General features: G+C 47.3%; 1 protein-coding gene across 4 annotated transcripts in view; it reads right to left on the bottom strand.

Moving 5' to 3' along the window:
• Positions 1–22094, bottom strand: part of RB1CC1 (RB1 inducible coiled-coil 1) — a 387073-nt gene that overhangs the window by 320177 nt on the left and 44802 nt on the right. For all 4 annotated transcript variants that reach the window (XM_030214384.1, XM_030214360.1, XM_030214376.1 and 1 more), the window contains exon 3: positions 16350–16479. In XM_030214384.1, coding sequence (XP_030070244.1) covers positions 16350–16420 — 71 coding nt within the window. In that variant the 5' untranslated portion in view covers positions 16421–16479. The remainder of the gene's footprint in view (positions 1–16349; positions 16480–22094) is intronic.

Genomic DNA, 22094 nt, shown 5'->3' on the forward strand with positions numbered 1-22094 from the left:
AAGGCACCCAGGAGGAGAGACTGTGATGGCAGCTATCTATTTCTTGATGAGGTAAGCGACCCCCTCCAACTGTGCCTTAAAAGGGTTATCCCCGCGTCACGTGGCATCCACCAGCCTCCGCTGAACGCACAAGTACAAATTAGAAACACACAGTCACAAGGGACCACACAGCCACACTGAAGGCATAGATCCTGGAAGCCACAGCAAAAAATGTTGCCTGACCAAGAACTTGCAACACACCATCTGCTGCCCAGCCTACTGGCAAAAAAACTCACTGTAGGAGAGAAAGAGAGCTTGTGACGCCCCAGGTCCCATAAGAATATGCTCATAGCGAGCAGGCAGGACTGAAGACAGGAAAAGAGCAGTGAAAACTAGTACATGATTCGCCAAGAGAATCCATGGTACTGTTGTCCCCGCCTATGGGCGCAAAAGCATAGTTCCTAGATCTTCTTACTCTCTTGAGGAAGGAACTGGAGCCTATGAAAACCAGGGGAGTTCTGAAATTGGTGCATGGAGGCAATCTCCATGGGAAGAAACGGGGCCAACAGAAGAGGCCTCGCAACTCCTCATTACATCAAAGAAGAGTTGATGGACTATGACTACAACAGCCCTCCTAGGAGAAGACTCATAGTCTAGGAGCTCAAAAAGGAGAGGCAATCCTCCACCTTGGAAGACAGTGGAAAAGGCAGCTGTCATATCCTAGACAAAAGAAGTGAAGGACAGACTCGCAGATGGAGAAAACCTCAGGTCCTGTGGAGGGGAGGGTCAGATGGTATTCCAAAGGACTCCTTCTCGGAGAAGTACCGAGGATCTTCATCTGACCTCTATGCGCCCCTCACTGGTGTCAGCCAGGAACTCCTGATGGGAGGGCTGAGACCGAGTCTGCCTTGACCAAGAAGAAGCAAGACCCCGACAGGGGCATCGAGGATTCGCCTACAGCCTCAAATCCCACAAAACTGCTTGCATCAACAGTAGTGTTCCATGCGACACCAAAGCTGGAGGCCACACCACAGGCTGAGGACTATGTGGGGCTTGTTCAAGAGACAAGGAAGGTGCAAGCAACTTCAGCGCTGATGTCCTATAAGCAAAGCCAGCTTGGAGCCCAGGAATCAAGACTTGGATATACTCAAAGAGCAGCAATATCAGGAAAGTTGGAACATTTTTGTAGAGACAAACTGCTGAAGCAGTGGAGCCTCATTGCAGGCTGAGGGCCACATGGGGCTGAGTAGAGAAGTATGGCAGGTGTAACCCTCAACGCCAATGCACTCTGATGAAAGCCAGGCAGCAATTCAGGGAGCAAGGTGGTCCTGATACTCCGAGACTCATCCAGCACCAATAACTGGAAGTCCACCTGGCCTCGACACTACTCAAGAACCGAATGCTTCAGTGCAATGAGGGAGACAAACACCGTTCCTCGGTACCGATGTCGATCCTCGATACTGCCTATCCTCAGTACAGAAAAGGACAAGGTCAAGCCTCTCATCTCACCAGGTCGGTGCCAGGGACTTACATAGCGACCAATGCCAAGGCAGGTGCCGATGCGACAGCTGACTTAGACGCTGACACCGTAGACATTGATGACAAAGCCGAGGTCTTGGACTTGGCGCCAAAAAGAATTCCTTGTGAGCCATTCTGACTAACTGGGTTCTGGCTTGGATCTGAAAACACAGAACACAGTTAGAAGGGGAATGTTGAGACCCCAAAAAATGGAGAAAAACTAAAAAGGGAGTGGTCATACCAGAAGCAGTTCGATTGCACCAGAAATGCTGGGAACTTCCTAAGGAAAATGGGAAGACTCGATGGTGCCTCACAAAGGATGAACCACCAGAGATATAAGAAAGGAAAAACCCAAAAGGGGTTGAAGCATAAATTTGGCCTACTGAGAGCTGTAAATAAAGGAACAGACAAAGAAGGTCTGGTAAAGAACAGAACCGGCAGCTGTGAGGACGCGTCCACTCCTCACAGCAGAAAAAAAAAAAAAGGGGTTGGTCTCCTGCTCGTGCAGCGGGTGGGATGGCACTCGCACATGTGCACTGGAGTGTGACTTGCGCTCCAAAGAGCTCTGTGAAAAGCTTGATACATGCTCCAGACTGGGCAACGCAGATCACGTTACCCATTTGTGAGAATATTAGCCTGTTTGTCCTTGAAGAACATGCTACAGTTGAGTAACTTCACTTTCTCCGAGGACAAGTGAGATGTAGTACTATCACTAATGGGAAACTCTAGCTACAAGGCTGGCTAATGGAAAAAAGGAAAACATAGTAAATGACGGCAGATAAAGACCTGTACGGTCCATCCAGTCTGCCCAACAAGATAAATTCATTTTACATGGTATGTGTTACTTTACATGTATATCCGAGTTTGATTTCTCCTTGCCATTCTCAGGGCACAGACCGTAGAAGTCTACCCAGTACTGTTCTTGTACTAAATTCTGAAGCTAATGTCGAAGCCCCTTAAAATTTACAGTCCAGCCCATCCCTATCTATTCAGTCATGATCAGGGTGTACACCATAGAAGTCTGCACAGCTCCCATTTTGTTTCCCCAATTACCAGCGTCACCACCCAATCTCCGCTAAGATTCCATGGAACCATTCCTTCTAAACCGTATTCCTTTGTGTTTTATCCCACGCATGTTTGAATTCAATTACCGTTTTCATCCCCACCACCTCCCATGGGAGGGCATTCCACATATCCACCACCCTCTCCATGAAAAAATACTTCCTGACATTAGTCCTGAGTCTGCCCCCCTTCAACCTCAATTCATGTCCTCTAGTTCTACTACCTTCCTGTCTCGGAAAAAGGTTCATTTGCGGATTAATATCTTTCAAATATTTGAACATCTGTATCATGTCACCCCTGTTTCTCCTTTCCTCCAAGGTATACATGTTCAGGTCAGCAAGTCTTTCCTCGTACGGTTTGCAACAAAAATCCCATACCATGTTTGTAGCTTTTCTTTGAACCGCTTCTAGTCTTTTTACATCTTTAGCAAGATATGGCCTCCAAAACTGAACACAATACTGTAAGTGAGGCCTCACCAACGACTTGTAGAGGGGCATCAACACCTCCTTTCTTCTGCTGGTTATGCCCCTCTCCATGCAGCCTAGCATCCTTCTGGCCACGGCTGTCGCCTGGTAGCATTGTTTCTTCACCTTTAGATCCTCAGACACCAACACCCCAAGGTCTCTCTCCTGGGTCGAGCTTACTAATCTCTCTTTTGGGTTTCTGCACCCCAAGTGCATCACTCTACACTTCTTGAATCAGTAATGTGGTTCAATTTGGAGGAATACATAGAGGCCTCTCAGCCATGATTAAACGTTGAAATCAATGGAGGGAGTATGGTGGTTCATTGAGAATCTACAATTGGGCACAGTGACTATGTTGAGATCAAGATAGCCCTGGAAGCATTGAGGGGTGAAACCTGAAACATAAGTGGCACACACAGGGCAATATACAAGATAAGTGGTAATTTTATCACACATTTGGTCTAAAGAACTGTAGACCGTGATATAGAGCATAGCGGACAATACACCGCACTAAGAAGATTTCCTTGTGTATATGCAGAAAGAACTTATGAATCGGGGACTCATTCATTATATTGCATGTATTCTACCAATGTAATAATAAGTGACATTATGTATAAGACCAACGAATTTAATGTATGCGTCCATCCATAATTTAAGTTTCAACGCTGTGAATGTGGATTGAGAGTAAGCGGAACGTAAGCCTTAAAGGGGAAAGTGGATAAAAACATATCTATATAAATAATTCCCACCTCCAACGTTTTGAAGCTCAATCCGTGCCAGTGAAGCACTGAAGCCCTGTACTGTTCCTAGGCTGGGCTGTCAGCACCACTCACCCTCACTCATAGACCCGCCCTCAGCCACGCCCTATCCAGACATAATTCGCAACTCCAACGTTCTAATGAAGCCTCAAATCTCCCAACGTTCTAAATTTGTAGTGGTGTAGATCAGATTTTCTCCATGAGTGTCTGCCCCGCCCTTGTGTCACAACATGATGACATCAAGGGCGGAGCACTGACACTCAGCAAATCGCATCGTTCGACGAAACGTGACGTCAAACCCATGACTCGCAAACGCGATTCGGAGCGCCCCGTGACCGATCGGCACTGCCTCGCAAAGCATAAGGAGAGGCAGCAGGGACCCAAATCACGCCACGGGAGCCTGGACGGAGACGCCGACACCACAGCACTAAGCCTGACCACCGCCGCTCCCCCCCTCCGTCCGACGTCAGCTACAGCCGGTAAAAAAAAAAAACACAAACAAAAAAACCTTTCCAAAAAGGAACTGAGGAACCAGAGGCAGCCATCGGCTGTGTCACCTTTGCCACCGCTACCACCCTCCAACCCCCCCCCCCCCCCAAGGTCGCCGCAGACACTGCTGAACCCTCCACCAAAGGTTGCCGCCGCTCACCCCCTCCATCCGACGTCAGCTGCGGCTGGTACAAACAAAAAAAAACAAAAAAACCTACAAAAAAGCTTTTAAAAAGGAAGCAGGGCACCGCAGGCAGCCATCGGCTGTCAGCTCCACATCCGCTCCTCCTCTCAGCTCTCATGTCACTGCCCCGGAGCGCTGCGAAGTGACAGGTGAGAGGAGGAGCGGATGCACAGCTGACAGCTGATGGCTGCCTGCGGTGCCCCGCTTCCTTTTTACAAACATTTTTGCAGGTTTCCTTTTTTTTTGGTTTTCTTTTTGAAGAAACATGGGAAGGAGGTTGGAAGAGGAGGTCCTGCACAGCTGTCTCCACTGTAGCACAAGGCTAAGCAAGAGTTAAGGCACAAGGAGGGGGAGGATGAGGGCCAGAAGAGGTCCAGAGACCAGAGACGGAGGGGGGGAGGGGGTCCTGACAGCACAGACGAAGGGGGGAGGGGGGATCCAGAGACCTGAGAGGAGGGATGCAGGGAGACCTGAGAGGAGGAGGGGAGACTGACCAGAGAGGGAGGGGAGGGGTCCTGTGACAACAGAGCGGGAGAGGCAGACGGAGGGGGTCCTGCGAACACAGAGAGGGAGGGGGGGAGATATCTCTGTCACACACACAATCTCTCACACACTCTCTCTCTCTCTCTCAGTCAGTGTCTCTCTCACTCCCACACACTGTCTACAACACACGTTATGTCTCACACTGTATCACATTCACTCTCTATGTGTCACACAGTCACTCTCAAACACTCTCTCAATCTCATACACTCTCGATCTCACAGAGAGTCTGTGTATCGCACACATACTCTATCTCACACACACTGTATCTGTGTTAAACACTCTCTCACACTCACTGTGGCTCACATACGCACTCGCACACACTGTCAATCTCACACACACCCTCTCTAACAGACACACTCGCAGCCACACACATTCACTCGCTCTCTCTCACACAGTCACTCTCACATACACTCTCTCAAATATACACACTCTGAGGAAAACCTTTCATTTGTGTCAGAAACGGGCCTTTTTTACTAGTATACATATGTGTGTGTGTGTGTGTGTGTGTGTGTAAGTGCAAATTGGCACAATAAATTGTGTTGAGAAATTTATACAATTTTTAAAATATTTTTTTCTGGAGTCCTTTATGGTAATCCTTAACTAGGGTGGGACCAGGCTGCTGGCATCGGCATTTAAAAAGGAGATAGAGCAGCTTTTAAACAAGAAACAGGGGGAAGGCCGACAGTTGCTCAAAAGCGCATGGTTCGGGATAAGGTATCTTTCAAAGATATCATCAAAACAGAGAAGATAGAGTATCCTGATAGTGAGGTTGCAAAAGAGACCGTAGTATATCAGGTGTCCTTAAATAAAAATAAAAATCAGACTAAAGATTGCAAATTAATACTGTCAAGTACTGAGCATGATGTAAATAGGAACAACAAACACAGTTTGAAATGTCTATATGCGAATGCCAGGAGCCTAAGAAATAAGATGGGAGAGTTAGAATATATTGCACTAAATGAAAAATTAGATATAATAGGTATCTCTGAGACCTGGTGGAAGAAGGATAACCAGTGGACACTGTCATACCAGGGTACAAATTATATCGTAGTGATAGAGTGAATGGAATTGGTGGAGTAGCCTAGTGGTTAGTGAAGCGGACTCTGATCCTGGGGAACTGGGTTTGATTCCCACTGCAGCTCTTTGTGACTCTGGGCAAGTCACTTAACCCGCCTCTGTACCAAGTACAAATAAGGTAAAATTATGTATCATACCTGATAATTTTCTTTCCATTAATCATAGCTGATCAAGCCATAGACTGGTGGGTTGTGTCCATCTACCAGCAGGTGGAGATAGAGAGCAAAGCTTTTGCCTCCCTATATGTGGTCATGTGCTGCCGGAAACTCCTCAGTATGTCGATATCAAAGCTCCATCCGCAGGACTCAGCACTTAGAGAATTACACCCACAAAGGGACACTCTGCCCAGCTCACCGCCGCCGAAACGGGGGAGGGGAATTAACCCAGCTCATCCCCACACAAGTGGGGGAGGGGAATCCGTCCAGCTCATCCCCGCGGAGCGGGGGAGGGACACCACCCCGCCGATGCGGGGGGATCTGGCTTATCCGGCAACGTAACCGCGGGAGGAGCTGACTGACCCTAACACCGCCGAAGCGGGAGGGGTACAAAGCTGCCCTACAGCCGCACGAAGCGAGAGGGAGCGCCGGCAGAATTTATGTCTCAATCCAGCCCTGTAAAACGGAGGGGAGAGGAATGCAGCAGCTCACTGTAACACAAACTCGTCTCAACTCTTGAAGAATCCAATTGAAAAAACTTGAACACGAAGTCCTCCTGAACAGGAACTGAAGACTAAACTTGAACCTGAAATGCAACCAGAATATAAACAGTACAGATATCTGGGAGGGGCTATGGATTGATCAGCTATGATTAATGGAAAGAAAATTATCAGGTATGATACATAATTTTACCTTCCATATCATCATGCTGATCAATCCATAGACTGGTGGGATGTACCGAAGCAGTACTCACCCAGGGCGGGACATAGAAATCCCTGACCGCAACACTGAAGCTCCAAACCGGGCCTCCGCCCGAGCAGCCACAGACAAGCGGTAATGGCTGGAGAAGGTATGGGCTGATGCCCAAGTTGCCGCCTTGCACATCTCTTCCAAGGAGACGGACCCGGCCTCTGCCATCGAGGTCGCCTGAGCTCTAGTGGAGTGAGCCTTCAGCTGGATAGGCGGCACCTTCCCCGCGGCCACATAAGCCGCTGCAATGGTTTCCTTGACCCATCTTGCCACTGTAGGCTTAGCAGCCTGCAGACCCTTACGAGGACCTGCAAACAGGACAAACAGATGATCCGATTTCTGGAAATCATTGGTCACTTCCAAGTATCTGATGATGACTCGTCTCACATTCAGATATTTGAGAGCAGAGTATTCCTCTGGGTAGTCCTCCCTACGAAAGGAAGGGAGACAGAGCTGCTGATTCACATGGAAGCGAGAAACAATCTTGGGCAGGAAGGAAGGCACTGTGCGAATAGTCACTCCTGCCTCAGTGAACTGCAGAAAAGACTCTCGACATAAGAGTGCCTGGAGCTCGGAAACTCTTCTGGCTGAAGTGATAGCCACCAAAAAGACTGCTTTCAACGTCAGGTCTTTCAGAGATGCCCTCGACAAGGGTTCAAAAGGCGGCTTCTGCAAGGCTCTTAGCACCAGGTTGAGATTCCACGCAGGCACCACTGAGCGCAGAGGAGGGCGCAGGTGATTAACTCCCTTGAGAAAACGTACCACTTCTGGCTGCGAAGCCAGGGAAGCACCCTTCAGGCGGCCCCTGAAGCAAGCCAGAGCCGCTACCTGGACTTTAAGGGAACTGAGCGACAGGCCTTTCACCAGACCTTCTTGCAGGAACGCCAGCACTGAAGAAATTGGAGCAGTGAAGGGAGAAAGTGAGCCTGCTTCACACCACGCTGCAAAGGTACGCCAAACCCTGGCGTAAGCAGTAGAAGTAGAGCGCTTCCTCGCTCTCAGCATAGTGGCGATGACCTTGTCTGAGAAGCCCTTCTTCCTCAGACGCTGCCGCTCAATAGCCAGGCCGTAAGACCAAAGGGGGAGGGATCCTCCATCACCACGGGACCCTGATGCAACAGGCCCTGCTCCACTGGCAGCCGCAGAGGATCATCCACTGAGAGCCTGATCAAGTCCGCATACCAGGGACGTCTGGGCCAGTCCGGATCCACCAGGATTATCCGGCCCGGATGCTTTGCCACCCGGTCTAGTACCCTGCCCAACATGGGCCAGGGCGGGAACACATAGAGAAGCTCTTGTGTCGGCCACTGTTGGAGAAGAGCATCTACTCCCAGAGATCGAGGGTCCCGTCCTCTGCTGAAAAAGCGCGGCACTTGGCAATTGGCCGATGACGCCATCAGATCTAGGCTCGGCTGGCCCCAGCGCTTTGTGATGTCCAAGAACGCCTGAGCCGATAACTGCCACTCTCCGGGATCCAAGGTATGGCGACTGAGAAAGTCCGCCTTGACATTCATGACTCCGGCAATGTGGGCCGCTGACAGCTGTTCCAGGTTCGCTTCCGCCCACTGGCATAGATTCATGGCTTCCTTGGCTAGAGGGGCGCTCTTGGTACCTCCCTGGCGGTTGACATAGGCCACAGCCGCTTCAATGCCAGTACCAGGAGGAACTCCAAAAGCGCCAACCGAATGGCTCTGAGTTCCAGGAGGTTGATAGACCACTTTGCCTCTGCAGGAGACCAGAGGCCCTGCGCTGTCCTTCCCATGCAGTGGGCTCCCCAGCCCGTCAAAGAGGCATCCGTCGTGACGACAATCCACTCCGGGGTCACAAGAGGCATCCCTGCAGACAACTTGTCTGTCTTCAGCCACCAGCTCAGCGCCTTGCGCACTGCTGGGTCCAAGGGAAGGCGCACAGCATAATCCTCCGACACCGGAGTCCAGCGCTGCAGCAGAGAGTGTTGTAGTGGTCTCATATGAGCCCTGGCCCAGGGCACTACTTCCATCGTGGCCGTCATAGAGCCCAACAGCTGCACATAGTCCCAAGCCCGAAGCGGAGAGGCTACTAGGAACTGGTCCACCTGAACCTGAAGTTTGACAATCCGATTGTCTGGCAGGAACACTCTGCCCACTTGGGTGTCGAATCGAACTCCCAGATACTCCAGGGACTGAGTCGGGCGCAGCTGGCTTTTCTCCCAGTTGATGATCCACCCCAGGGAGCTCAAAAGAGCAATCACCCGGTCCACAGCTTTGCCGCACTCTGCATAAGAGGGGGCTCGGATCAACCAGTCGTCCAGATAAGGATGGACTTGTACTCCTTCCTTTCGCAGGAAGGCAGCGATGACCACCATTACTTTGGAGAAGGTCCGCGGAGCAGTAGCCAGCCCGAACGGGAGGGCTCTGAACTGGAAGTGTCGGCCCAGGACTGCAAAACGCAGAAAGCGTTGATGAGGAGGCCAGATGGGAATATGCAAGTACGCTTCCTTGATGTCCAAGGATGCCAGGAACTCCCCTGCCTTCACTGCCGCTATAACAGAGCGGAGAGTCTCCATGCGAAAGTGCCGAACTTTCAAGGCCCGATTGACCCCTTTGAGGTCGAGGATAGGCCGTACAGAACCTCCTTTCTTTGGTACCACAAAGTAAATGGAGTAACATCCCTTGCCAAGCTGATTTTCTGGCACCGGAACGACCGCACCCAGGCGGATCAGGTTGTCCAAGGTCTGCTGCACTGCCACAGCTTTGACCGGAGACTTGCAGGGAGAGAGTACAAACCCGTCTCTTAAGGGTTGGCAGAACTCTAGCTTGTAGCCGTCTCTGATGACTTCCAGCACCCAAGCGTCTGAAGTTACCCTGGTCCACTCGCCCAGAAACGAGGACAGGCGTCCTCCAATCTGCACTGGGCCATGGACCAGGACCCCGTCATTGGGTACGAGACCCTGGGGGAGGACCAGAGGGCGCACCTCCGGGACGGCGGTCTCTGCGAAAGGAATGCTGCTTGGGGGAGAAGTTCCTCTTGAAGGAAGAGGGGGCAGAGGAGCCCGACTTGCCCGGGCGGTACCGACGGGCTTCCTGAAACCGTCCTCTGGAGTTACCAGGGCGAGCACCACTGGCCCGAGCCCTGACCTCTGGTAACCTCTTGCCCTTAGACGTGCCGAGATCGGTCACAATTTTGTCCAGCTCGACCCCAAAGAGCAGCTTGCCTTTAAAAGGCAACTTAGCCAGGCGGGACTTAGAGGCATGGTCAGCAGACCGATGTTTCAGCCAAAGCCAGCGCCGCGCAGAGATTGTCTGAGCCATACCTTTAGCCGAGGCTCTCAAGACATCATACAGTAAGTCTGCCAAATAAGCCAAGCCCGATTCCAGGGCCGGCCAGTCAGCCCTCAAGGAAGGATCCGAGGGGGAAGCCCGCTGCACAATCGTCAGGCACGCCCTGGCCACATAGGAGCCGCAAACTGAGGCCTGCAAACTTAAGGCAGCCGCCTCGAAGGACAACCTTAAAGCCACCTCCAATCTTCTGTCTTGGGCGTCTTTTAGGGCCGTGCCACCTTCCACCGGCAACGCCGTTTTCTTAGTCACCGCAGTGATTAAAGAATCCACGGTAGGCCAAAGAAAGGCCTCACGTTCACTTTCAGGCAAAGGATAGAGGCGGGACATAGCCCTATCCACTTTGAGGCTCGCTTCCGGGACATCCCATTGAGCCGAAATTAAGGTGTGCATAGCATCATGCACGTGGAAGGTTCTAGGTGGGCGCTTCGTCCCCAGCATAATGGCGGAGCCAACAGGGGCTGAGGGAGAGACGTCCTCTGGAGAGGAAATCTTCAAAATGCTCATGGCCTGCACTAACAGGTTGGGCAAATCCTCTGAGCGAAAGATCCGCGCTGCAGAGGGGTCATCAGCTCCATCCGAGCGGGAATCCGTCTCCTCCAAGGAATCCCCAAAGGACCGTTGGGAGAACTCAGATACGCTGTCCTCATCTACATCAGAGGAGACAGAGTCCTCTAAGCCCTGGGAATCCACCCGAGGGCGTTTACTTCCGGGGGCCTCAACCCCTTTGTCGGACAAGGGAGAAGGGGCAGCGTTTTGCATAAGGAAGGCCTGATGCAGCAGCAAAATAAACTCGGGGGAGAAACCCCCCAGACTGTGTATTTCAGCAGCCTGGGCCACAGCCCTAGACGCACCCTCAACCGGCGCTCGCAAGAGCGGGGGAGAAACATGCTGCGCATCCAAGATGGCGTCCGGCGCGACACTCCGCGAAGGAGCCGCGCGGGAAGAACGGCGCTTAACTTTAGCCGCTTTTTTGCCGTCGCCCAAATCAAGGGCGGCCATGGCATGAACGTCTCCCAGCTCAAGGGCGGCCCAAGAAGAAGCCGTCCGAGCAGAGTGGCCGGCCAAGATGGCGAAGGCGAGCAGCGGGGGATGGGTGTTTATGGCGGGAAAAACCGCCGCACCGGAGGAAGACCCGGGACACTGACCGGCCTCCAAACTGACACCCAACAAGGGCGAATCAGACTTTAAAACCCCCGCATCCCCGCTAGAAGCGCACACGCGGTCCGGGGAGCGATTCTTCGCGCCCTCGCCCTCCAACGCCATAGGCCACGTGGAGATCGATCGGGGAACCCCCTGCCCGCTATAAAAAGGTAAAAATTATCTGCTTCTCGCTCCGAGCTGTAACGACCTGGTGTCCCAGTGAGTAGCTGCAATAAACGTTTAAATAAACGTCGAAATAAACGCCCTTAAGGATGTCCAAATTTTTTTTTTTTTTTTTTTTTAACGGAGCCAGCGGGAGGGGGGAGAAAAGGAGGGACCTGGCGCCACCAGGTTTGCACTTGCTCAAGAAGAGCCCTCAACCCCAGGTACTCAACAAAACCTAAAGATTAGGCTTGGAGACCTAGCCAGAGCTGCTGCTGTGTGTGACCACCACCTGCTGAGATAGAGAACATACTGAGGAGTTTCCGGCAGCACATGACCACATATAGGGAGGCAAAAGCTTTGCTCTCTATCTCCACCTGCTGGTAGATGGACACAACCCACCAGTCTATGGATTAATCAGCATGATGATATGGAAGTACCTGTATATAATACGTAAACCGCTTTGAATGTAGTTGGAAAACCCACAGAAAGGCAGTATATAAGTCCCATTCCCCTTCCCTTACATTAAGGAGGGCCTTGAATCAAATAGATTGAAAATTCAGCAGAAAAAAAAATACATCTTGGAATCCCTATGGATTGAAATTCCATGTATAAAGATTAAAGAATAGTGATAGCAGTGTACTACAGTCCACCTGGACAGGATGAACAGACAGATGTAGAAATAGTATCAGAAATTATGGAGACTAACAAACTGGGCAACACAATATTAATGGGTGATTTCAATTCCCCCGATACTGACTGGGTAAATGTAACATCAGGGCATGCTAGGGAGTTAAAATTCCTTGACGAAATCAAGGACTGCTTTATGGAGCAGCTGGTATAGGAGCCAACAGGAAGAGGAAAAATGCTAGACCTAGTCCTTAGTGGAGCCCATGATCTGGTACAGAAGGTAATGGTGCTGGGGCCGCTTGATAACAGTCATCATAATATCAGATTTGATATCGGCTTTTGAGTAAATACATACAAGAAATCTTATACGTTAGCATTTATCTTTCAAAAGAAGAGACTATGGTAAAATGAGAAGAATGGTGAAAAAAAACCTTAGAGGAGCAGCTGTGTAGGTCAAAAATTTACATTGGGCGTAGATGCTGCTCAGAAATACAATCCTTGAAGCCTATGCCAAATATATTTTGTGTATTAAAAAAGGAGGAAGGAAGACCAAACGACATCCGACATGGTTAAAAAGTGAGGTAAAGGAAGCTATTAAAATGATATTCAGAAAATGGAAGAAGGAACAGACTGAAAATATGATTCATTATCTTTATTATTTTAACTATAATTAACAAGGATACCCTTGTATTAGAAATACAGGCAAGAAAAATACAGACTGAAAATAATAAGAAACAGCATAACGAATGGCAAGTCAAATGCAAAGTGCTGATAAGGAACGCAAAGAGAGACTTTGAAAAAAAGATTGCATCGGAGGCAAAAACATATAGTAAAAATTATTTTTTAGATATATTAAAAGCAAGACACGGCAAAAGAATCGGTTGGACCGCTAGACGACCGAAGGGTAAAAGGCGCAATCGGGGAAGAGCAAGCCATAGCAGAGAGATTAAATTAATTCTTTGCTTTGATCTTCACCAAGGAAGATTTGGGCGACATGCCGGTGCCAGAAATGGTATTCAAGGCTAAGAAGTCAGAGAAACTGGATGAAATCTCTATCAACCTGGAGGATGTAATGGCGCAATATGACAAATTAAAGAGAAGCAAATCTCTTGGCCTGGATGGTATTCATCCCCAAGTACTGACAGAATTGAAAAATGAACTTGCGCAACTATTGTTAGTAATTTGTAATTTATCTTTAAAATCAAGCATGGTTCCAGAAGATTGGAAGGTGGCCAATGTAACGCTGATTTTTAAAAAAAGGTTCCAGAGGTGATCCGGTAAAATATAGACTGGTGAGCCTGACGTCTGAACCGGGTAAAATGGTAGAGACTATTATAAAGGACAAAATTACTGGGCTTATTCAAAAGCATGGATTAATGAGACAAAGCCAACATGGATTTAGTGAAGGGAAACCTTGCCTCACCAATCCATTATATTTCTTTGACGGGATGAACAAACTTGTGGATAAAGGTGAGCCAGTCAATATTGTTTAGGAGTAGCCTGGAAATACTTCCTGAGCCGCTGAAGGAAAATATGGAAGTTGTAGAGGAATGAGAGCTCTGTCCTGAGCAGCCAATGAAGATTACAGCAGAGTGAGTCTCAGCTTAAACTGTAATTCTGAATTCCCATTTGCTATTACTTACCTAACAGACAAGTGGGTGGCTCCAGGTAACCAGAACCGTAAAACCTTGACAAGTGGGTGGAGAGTTGGGGGCACAACTGTGTATGGTTGTGACCCAGAGTTTCTGTTGGGAAAGGTCTTGTTTTGTTGTTTTTTTTTTATTGCAAGCAACTCTGGAATTGGGAGCTTGAATCCATGGCAAGTATTAAAAGAAATTGGAGTGCTTGGGACAAGATAGACTTGAACTGCATCAAAGTACAGCCAAAACTCCTTACTGAACTTTTGATTCTGGCTTAAAGAGGCTCAAACAAGTGCCCCAACTGACCAGATGACCACTGGAGGGAATTGGGGATGACCTCCCCGAACTCCCCCAGTGGTCACTAACCCCCTCCCACCAAAAAAAAACCCACTATAAAAACTTTTTTTCCAGCCTGTATGCCAGCCTCAAATGCCGTACCCACCTCCATGACAGCAGAATATGTTCTATCCTCTGACAGCCTTTCCCTGGTTCTGATGTGGCTCTCGGGTGAGTGTGACACCTTTTCTGTTATGCGCACTGCAGAGTCACATCAGCAATGCATTGTGGTGGGTGTAGGGTATTGGGCTCCTTGATTCCACTAGCTTGTAGCAAATGCTCACGATGTTGGTAGTTGGTAGGCTCTACTCCCATGGTGCTTTTCCCCCTGCTTACTGGGTCAGAGTGTGCCCTGTTTTGTTTCCGGTAGTCCATGATGTAGTGGCCATTTTTGTAAGCCAGTTTTAGATCCCTTTCACGTGTTAGCCACGTTACAGAACTTAGTTCTTACCTTGAATGTGGCCGAAATAGGGCATTGTACACCATTCTGCCAGCTCTGACCTACTGCTAATCTCAGTACCAGGGAGAATCTTTGCCACTGGGGCACAACCCCTGATCTGCAGTTAACTGTGAGTAAACGTGCTTATTCAAATAAAGGACTTTTTCAAAGAGATTAGTCTTCAGGTGTCAACTGGTGTGCCAAGGTTATACAGCAGCAACAACTCCTAGAGGCCTGCGTGTATGCAGGTTCCCTGGAGCACTTTTAATGGGTACCGCAGTGCACTTAAGGCAGGCGGACCCAGGCCCATCCCCCCTACCTGTAACACTTGTGCTGGTAAATGGGAGCCCTCCACAACCCACTGTACCCACATGTAGTTGCCCCCTTCACTCCTAAGAGCTACGGTAGTGGTGTACATTTGTGGGTAGTGGGTTTAGGGGGGGGTTGGGGGGCTCAGCACCCAAAGTAAGGGAGCTATGCATGTGGGAGCTTTTTCTGAAGTCCACCGCACTGACCCCTAGGTTGCCCCGTTGGTGTCCTGGCATGTCAGGGGGACCAGTGCGCTACAAATGCTGGCTCCTCCCACGACCAAATGCCTTGGATTTCGCCGGGCCGGAGATGGCCGCCATTTTCTTCCATTATCACTGAAAAACAAACCCAGCCATCTCAAACCCGGCGAACTCCAAGGCACTTGGCCGGACTAAACCGTATTATCAAAAAAAAAAAAGATGGCCGGCCATCTTCTTCGATAATACGGTTCCGGTCAGCTGTAGCGCCGCCGCTAACATAGCTCGCCGGCGATCTATTTGGCCGGCGACGTTCGATTATTCCCCTCTATATTACCTTCCTTGTCTCCTCTCTACTTGCAAGTACTCCCTTCGTCTTACTTTCTTCACAATATCCAAACAATCCCACTTCCTCCCTTCCATCCCAATTCAATCTTAGTACAGCAATAGGCCTCATTAAGAGCAGCCACCAACTCTCCTTTGTACAAGTCCTGCCAGCAGCAGCTAATGCAGCTCTCAATGGCCAAACGCCCATCAGCCCAAGCCCCACTGGATGCAGGGTCATTAATTTTAGGTGTCTGGGACTTTTGCAGCCCTGATGGTAGGTACTATGAAATACTGGGTATAACAGAAATTCAGTTACCAGGTGGCCAACAACTACCACAAAAACTAAACTGGCTAACACTTTTCAGCCATGGATGACTAAATACTAAGATACAAAAGGATTTCTACTGTTACGGAAACACCAAAATTAAAAAGTTGGTTAGTCACTTGAAACCTTTGTCATTTTGACCAATATTGAACTGTGGAATTAGGTCAGTATCAACATCATTATACCGGAATTATAAAACTTGCAAGTTAATTTAAAAACCATTACAAAAATAGAGGGAGGGGGCAGAATATCCAGTTACTAGATTAAGCTATGGTTGATCATTTTTTTAAAAGGAGGATTTTAGCATTTTCAATAATTTTTAAATAACTCATTTTAGACTGCACACAGAGTAACACCATATGCAGTTTTTGTGATAAGGATAATGCTATGTATGTCTAATAGCACTATAGACAGGATAAACAGATGCAGCAGTAGAATAAAACCACAGTAAACATATGAAAATAGTACAAGCATTCACACACTCATGGACCACACATTCCTTCAAAGTCAGAATTTGTAAAAAAAATGAAACTCAAGTCTCTTACGTTTGTACTGCAAGCTCTGTGTCAAATGTAAGTGTAGTTCCAGTGTTGACTAGAAATACATATAACTTCATGATGATGTCACTAAGCTCCTTCTGCTTTCACGCTCCACTTTGGTGTGGTCATTTAGACTCTGTAGGTAGCACATAAAATGTGTTAGTTTTACTGACCAGTGGCAGTCTTGTTTACCATTAATAATAATAATAATAACAATAATAATAATAATAAATCTAGAATAGTGTCAAAATGATTTAAAATTATATTTAACTGAAAACAAAATGACATTTAAATTTAATTTATGAAACAAAACAACAAATACCATTACTTTCTTACTTCATAAACATGTTTTAAAACTTTCTTATCCATTCATTTAACAGATCAACTAATAACTATAGCCCCCCCTAAATTAGTCTTTGAACTTGCTTTTCAGTTCAAAATTATAGGAGCATGTGTAACTCTTACACAGAAAAACAGCACAAATGCAAAGTCATAAAATATTTGCAGTGAGGTGATCCTTTCTTTAATGAAATGGGAAAAACATTTATGCTACATGACAAAGCTAGCTAGGCCTAATACATCCGAAATGTATATAATTTATGAATGTGAATGTATTCACAAAACAGGGATGCACAACTCCAACTACATCTTTGCAACAGATCTTTACCGTGATCATGAAAGGGAATTAAAGGGGGTGAACTGTCTCTCCAAGTTCATAGGTTCTTTTATTGACAAGCGGTTCAAAGACTTCAAACTGAGCGCTATGAAAGTGTAAAGGTTACAGCGGTTATTTAGTCATCAATCAGCTTTTGCGGGAAATGATGGATATGACTTTGTTAGTGCAGGGCAGTTACATAATTACATAAGTATTGCCACACTGGGACAGACCAAACGTCCATCAAGCCCAGCATCCTGTTTCCAACAGTGGCCAATCCAGGTCACAAATACCTGGCAAGATCCCATAAAAGTTCAACAGATTTTAAGCTGCTTATCCCAAAAATAAGCTGTGGATTTTCCCCAAGTCAATTTAATAATGGTCTATGGACTGTTCCTTTAGGAAGCCGTGCAGACCCTTTTTAAACCCTGCTATGCTAACCATCTTTACCACATTCTCTGGCAACGAATTCCACAGTTTACTAACATGTTGAGTGAAGAAAAATTTTCTCCAATTCATATTAAATTTACTACTTTGTAGCTTCATCGCATGTCCCCTAGTCCTAGTATTTTTGGAAAGAGTAAACAAACGATTCACCTCTACCCGTTCCACTCCACTCATTATTTTATAGACCTCTATCATATCTCACCTCAGCCGTCTTTTCTCCAAGCTGAAGAGCCCTAGACGCTTCAGCCTTTCCTCATAGGGAACTCGTCCCATCCCCTTTATCATTTTTGTTGTCCTTCTCTGTATCTTTTCTAATTCCACTATGTCTTTTTTGAGATGGGGTTACCAGAATTGAACACAATATTTGAAATGTGGTCGCACCATGGACCGATACAAAGGCATTATAACGTCCTCACTTTTGTTTTCCATTCCTTTCATAATACCTAACGTTCTATTTGCTTTCTTAGCCGCAGCAGCACACTGGGCAGAGAAATTCAACGTGTCGTCAACGACGCCAAAATCCCTTTCTTGTTCAGTGACTCCTAACGTGGAACCTTGCATGACGTAGCTATAGTTCGAGTTCCTCTTTCCCACATGCATCACTTTGCACTTGCTCACATTAAACGTCATCTGCCATTTAGATGCCCAGACTCCCAGTCTCGTAAGGTCCTCTTGTAATTTTTCACAATCCTCCTGCGATTTAACAAGTTTGAATAACTTTGTGTTGTCATCAAATTTAATTACCTCACTAGTAACTCCCATCTCAAGATCATTTATAAATATGTTAAAAAGCAGCGGTCCCAGCACAGACCCCCAAGGAATCCCACTATCTACCCTTCTCCATTGAGAATACTGACCATTTAACCCTACTCTCTGTTTTCTATCCTTTAACCAGTTTTTAATCCACAATAGGACACTACCTCCTATCCCATGACTCTCCAATTTCTTCTGGAGCCTTTAATGAGGTACTTTGTCAAACACCATTTGAAAATCCAGATACACAATATCAACCAGCTCCCCTTTATCCACATGTTTATTCACCCCTTCAAAGACATGTAATAGATTGATGAGGCAAGATTTCCCGTCACTAAATCTATGTTGATTTTGTCTCATTAATCCATGCTTTTGAATATGCTCTTTAATTTTGTTCTTTATAATAGTCTCTACCATTTTGCCTGGCACTGACGTCAGGCTCACCGGTCTATACTTTCCCGGATCCCCTCTGAAACCTTTTTTAAATAATCGGCGTTACATGGGCTACCTTCCAATCTTCCGGTACCATGCTCGATTTTAAAGATAAATTGCATATTACTAACAATAATTCTGCCAGTTCATTTTTCAATTCTATCAGTACTCTGGGATGAATACCATCTGGACCAGGAAATTTGCTACTCTTCAATTTGTCAAATTGCCTCATTACATCCTCTAGGTTTATAGAGATTTCATTCAGTATTTCCGACTTGTCGGCTTTGAATACCATTTCTGGCACTGGTCCAAATCTTCCTCGGTGAAGAACAAAGCAAAGAATTCACGTTACCTGAACATTTAGACCCACAAGACACCCTTTTTGGAGGCAGAACAAACACCAATGTGTCTGTGTACTATCAGTTTAAATGGGGTGAGAAAATACACTATTATGATTTTATAAGCCTGTACCCTTTGGTCAATAAAACTAAAGAATATCCGACTGTACACCCCAAAATCATCTATAACAATTTCAGCCTCCTCTCCGATTATTTTGGGCTTCTGAAAGTCAAGGTGGTACCCTCGTATGTACTCTTTTTCCCCATACTACCCTTTAGGGTTCACGGTAAACTCATGTGCCATAATGAGCCAGCGGGAGAAATGCATCCTTGAGGAAAGGATAAGAGGTTAGGGCTCTTCAGCTTGGAAAAGAGATGGATGAGGGGAGATATCATTGAGGTCTACAAAAATCCTAAGTGGTGTAGAACGAGTAGAAATAAATCGATATTTTACTCGTTCCAAAAGTACCAAGACTAGGGGACACTCAAGGAAGTTACATGGAAATACCTTTAAAACAAATAGGAGGAAATATTTTTTCACTCAACGAATAGTTAAGCTCTGGAACTATTTGCCGGAGGATATGGTTAGGGTATCTGGGTTTTAAAAAGGTGACAACTACAAGGGAAGACCACATTGCAGCCTTGCAAATTTCTTCAACGGAAGCTGACTGCAAGTGGGCTACCGACGCAGCCATGGCTCTGAGATTATGAGCTGTAACATGACCCTGTAGGTTCAGCCCAGCCTGGGCATTAAGAGAAGAAAATACAACCTGCCAGCCAATAAGAGATTGTGCATTTCCCGATGGCGACCCCCATCCTGTTGGGATCAAAAGAAACAAAAAGCTGGACGAACTGGAGCCATGTCCACTCAATCTAGTAGGCCAATGCTCTCTTTCAATCCAAGGTGTGCAAACTGCTTTCGCATTAGGTCAGGGAAAAATGTTGGCAAGACAATCGACTGGGGCAGACGGAACTCCGACACCACTTTCAGAAGGAAGTTAGGGTGCATGTGGACGACTACTCCGTTGTGATGAAACTTAGTATAAGGTGCATCCACCACTAAGGCCTGAAGCTCACTGACCCTACGAGCTGAAATAGAAGTCACCAAGAAAATGACCTTCCAGGTCAAGTACTTCAGATGGCAGGAACTCAGTTGCTCAGAAGAAGTTTTCATCAGCTGGGTGAGAATGACGTTGAGATCCTATGACACTGGTGGAGGTTTGACAGGCGGCTTTAACAAAAGCAAACCTCTCATGAAGCGAACTAGAGGCTGTCCACAGATGGGCTTACCTTCTACACACTGATAAGCACTAATTGCACTAAAGTGAACCCTTACGAAGTTGGTCTTCAGACCAGACTCTGACAAGTGTAGAAGGTATTCAAGCAGGGTCTGTGTAGGGTAAGTAAGAAGATCTAGGACCTTGCTCTCACACCAGACGGCAAACTTCCTCCATTTAAAAGAGTAATACCTCTTAGTGGAATCTTTCCTGGAAGGCAGCAAGACTCGGAAGACACCCTCTGAAAGACACAAGGAAGCAAATTCTAGGCTCTAAACATCCAAGCTGTGAGAGCCAGAGACTGGAGGTTGGGATACAGAAGCAACACCTCATTTTGTGTGATGAGGGTCGGAAAACGCTACAATCCCCATGGTTCTTCGAAGGATAATCCTCCATTGGCCCAGGTACAAATAAGTACATGTATATGTAAGCCGCATTGAGCCTGCCATGAGTGGGAAAGCGCGGGGTACAAATGTAACAAAAATAAAATAAAAATAAATTTTAAAAAACATGTCTTCCACAGCCAGTACGGCGCGATAAGAATCATGGTTCTGTAGTCTTGCTTGAGTTTCAACAAAGCCTTACCCACTAGAGGTATGGGAGGATATGCATACAGACCACCTGCCCCCAAATGAGGAGAAAGGTATCTGACGCTAGTCTGTCATGGGCCTGAAGCATGGAACAGAACTGAGGGACCTTGTGGTTAATCTGAGTGGCAAAAAGATCCACTGAGGGGGTGCCCCACGCTCAGAAGATCTTGAAGGCTATGCCCATATTGAGAGACCACTCATGAGGTTACATTATCCTGCTCAGTCTGTCAACCAGGGTATTGTTTTTGTCCGCCAGATAAGTGGCTCAAAGGAACATGCCATGTTGGCAAACCCAATGCCACATTCAGATGGCCTCCTGGCACAGAGGGTGTGATCTGGTGCCCCCCTGCTTGTTGGTATAATACACTGCAACCTGATTGTCTGTTTGGTTGAGAACAATTTTGTGAGGTAGCTGATCTCTGAAAGCCTTTAGAGCGTTCTAGATCACCCGGAGCTCCAGGACCTTGATATGAAGATTCGTTTCCTGGGAGGATCAAGCTCCTTGAGTGTGCAGCCCAACTACATAAGCTTCCCATCCCAGGAGAGATATAGCCATCATTAGCGCTTTTTGTGGGTGAAGAATTTGGAATGGAAGTCTCAGAGTCAAACTGGATCGAACTGTCCATCACTGAAGGGAGCGTGCAAGCTTTGGGGACACTTGGATGATATCTCCTAGACTCTCAGTAGCTTGGTATCACTGAGAAGCCAGGGTCCATTGAGCTGATCTCAAATGAAGACATGTCATGGGTGTGACATACACTTTGCAGGCCATGTGGCCCAACAATCTCAACAACTGTTAAGCTGTGACCTGCTGAGAGGCACAAACCTTGGACGAGAGACAAGACTTTCCGATCTCGTCTCCGGGAAGTAGGCTTGAACCGTCTGAGTATCGAGCAGGGCTCCCATGAACTCCAATCGCTGGACAGGGTGAAGATGGGACTCAAGGTAGTTTAAAACAAACCCTAGTAGCTCGAGCACCCGAATAGTCATCTACATGGACACCTGAACACACTCCTCTTAGGTGCTCTTTACCAGCCAATCGTCGAGATACAGGAACACGTGGACTCCCAGTCTGCGTAGCGATGCTACAACTACCGCTACACATTTGGTGAAGACCCTAGGAGCTGAAATAGTACTGAAAGTGGTGTGTTCTCAGCCAAAAACGAAGATACATCCAGTTGGCTGGATGTATCGGGATGTGAGTATATGCATCCTAGTCATCTTTTTTCCGAGTCATTGGGAGAAGTGTGCCCATGAAA

Source organism: Microcaecilia unicolor, chromosome 1 (assembly GCF_901765095.1).
Source record: "Microcaecilia unicolor chromosome 1, aMicUni1.1, whole genome shotgun sequence".
Classification (NCBI taxonomy): domain Eukaryota; kingdom Metazoa; phylum Chordata; class Amphibia; order Gymnophiona; family Siphonopidae; genus Microcaecilia; species Microcaecilia unicolor.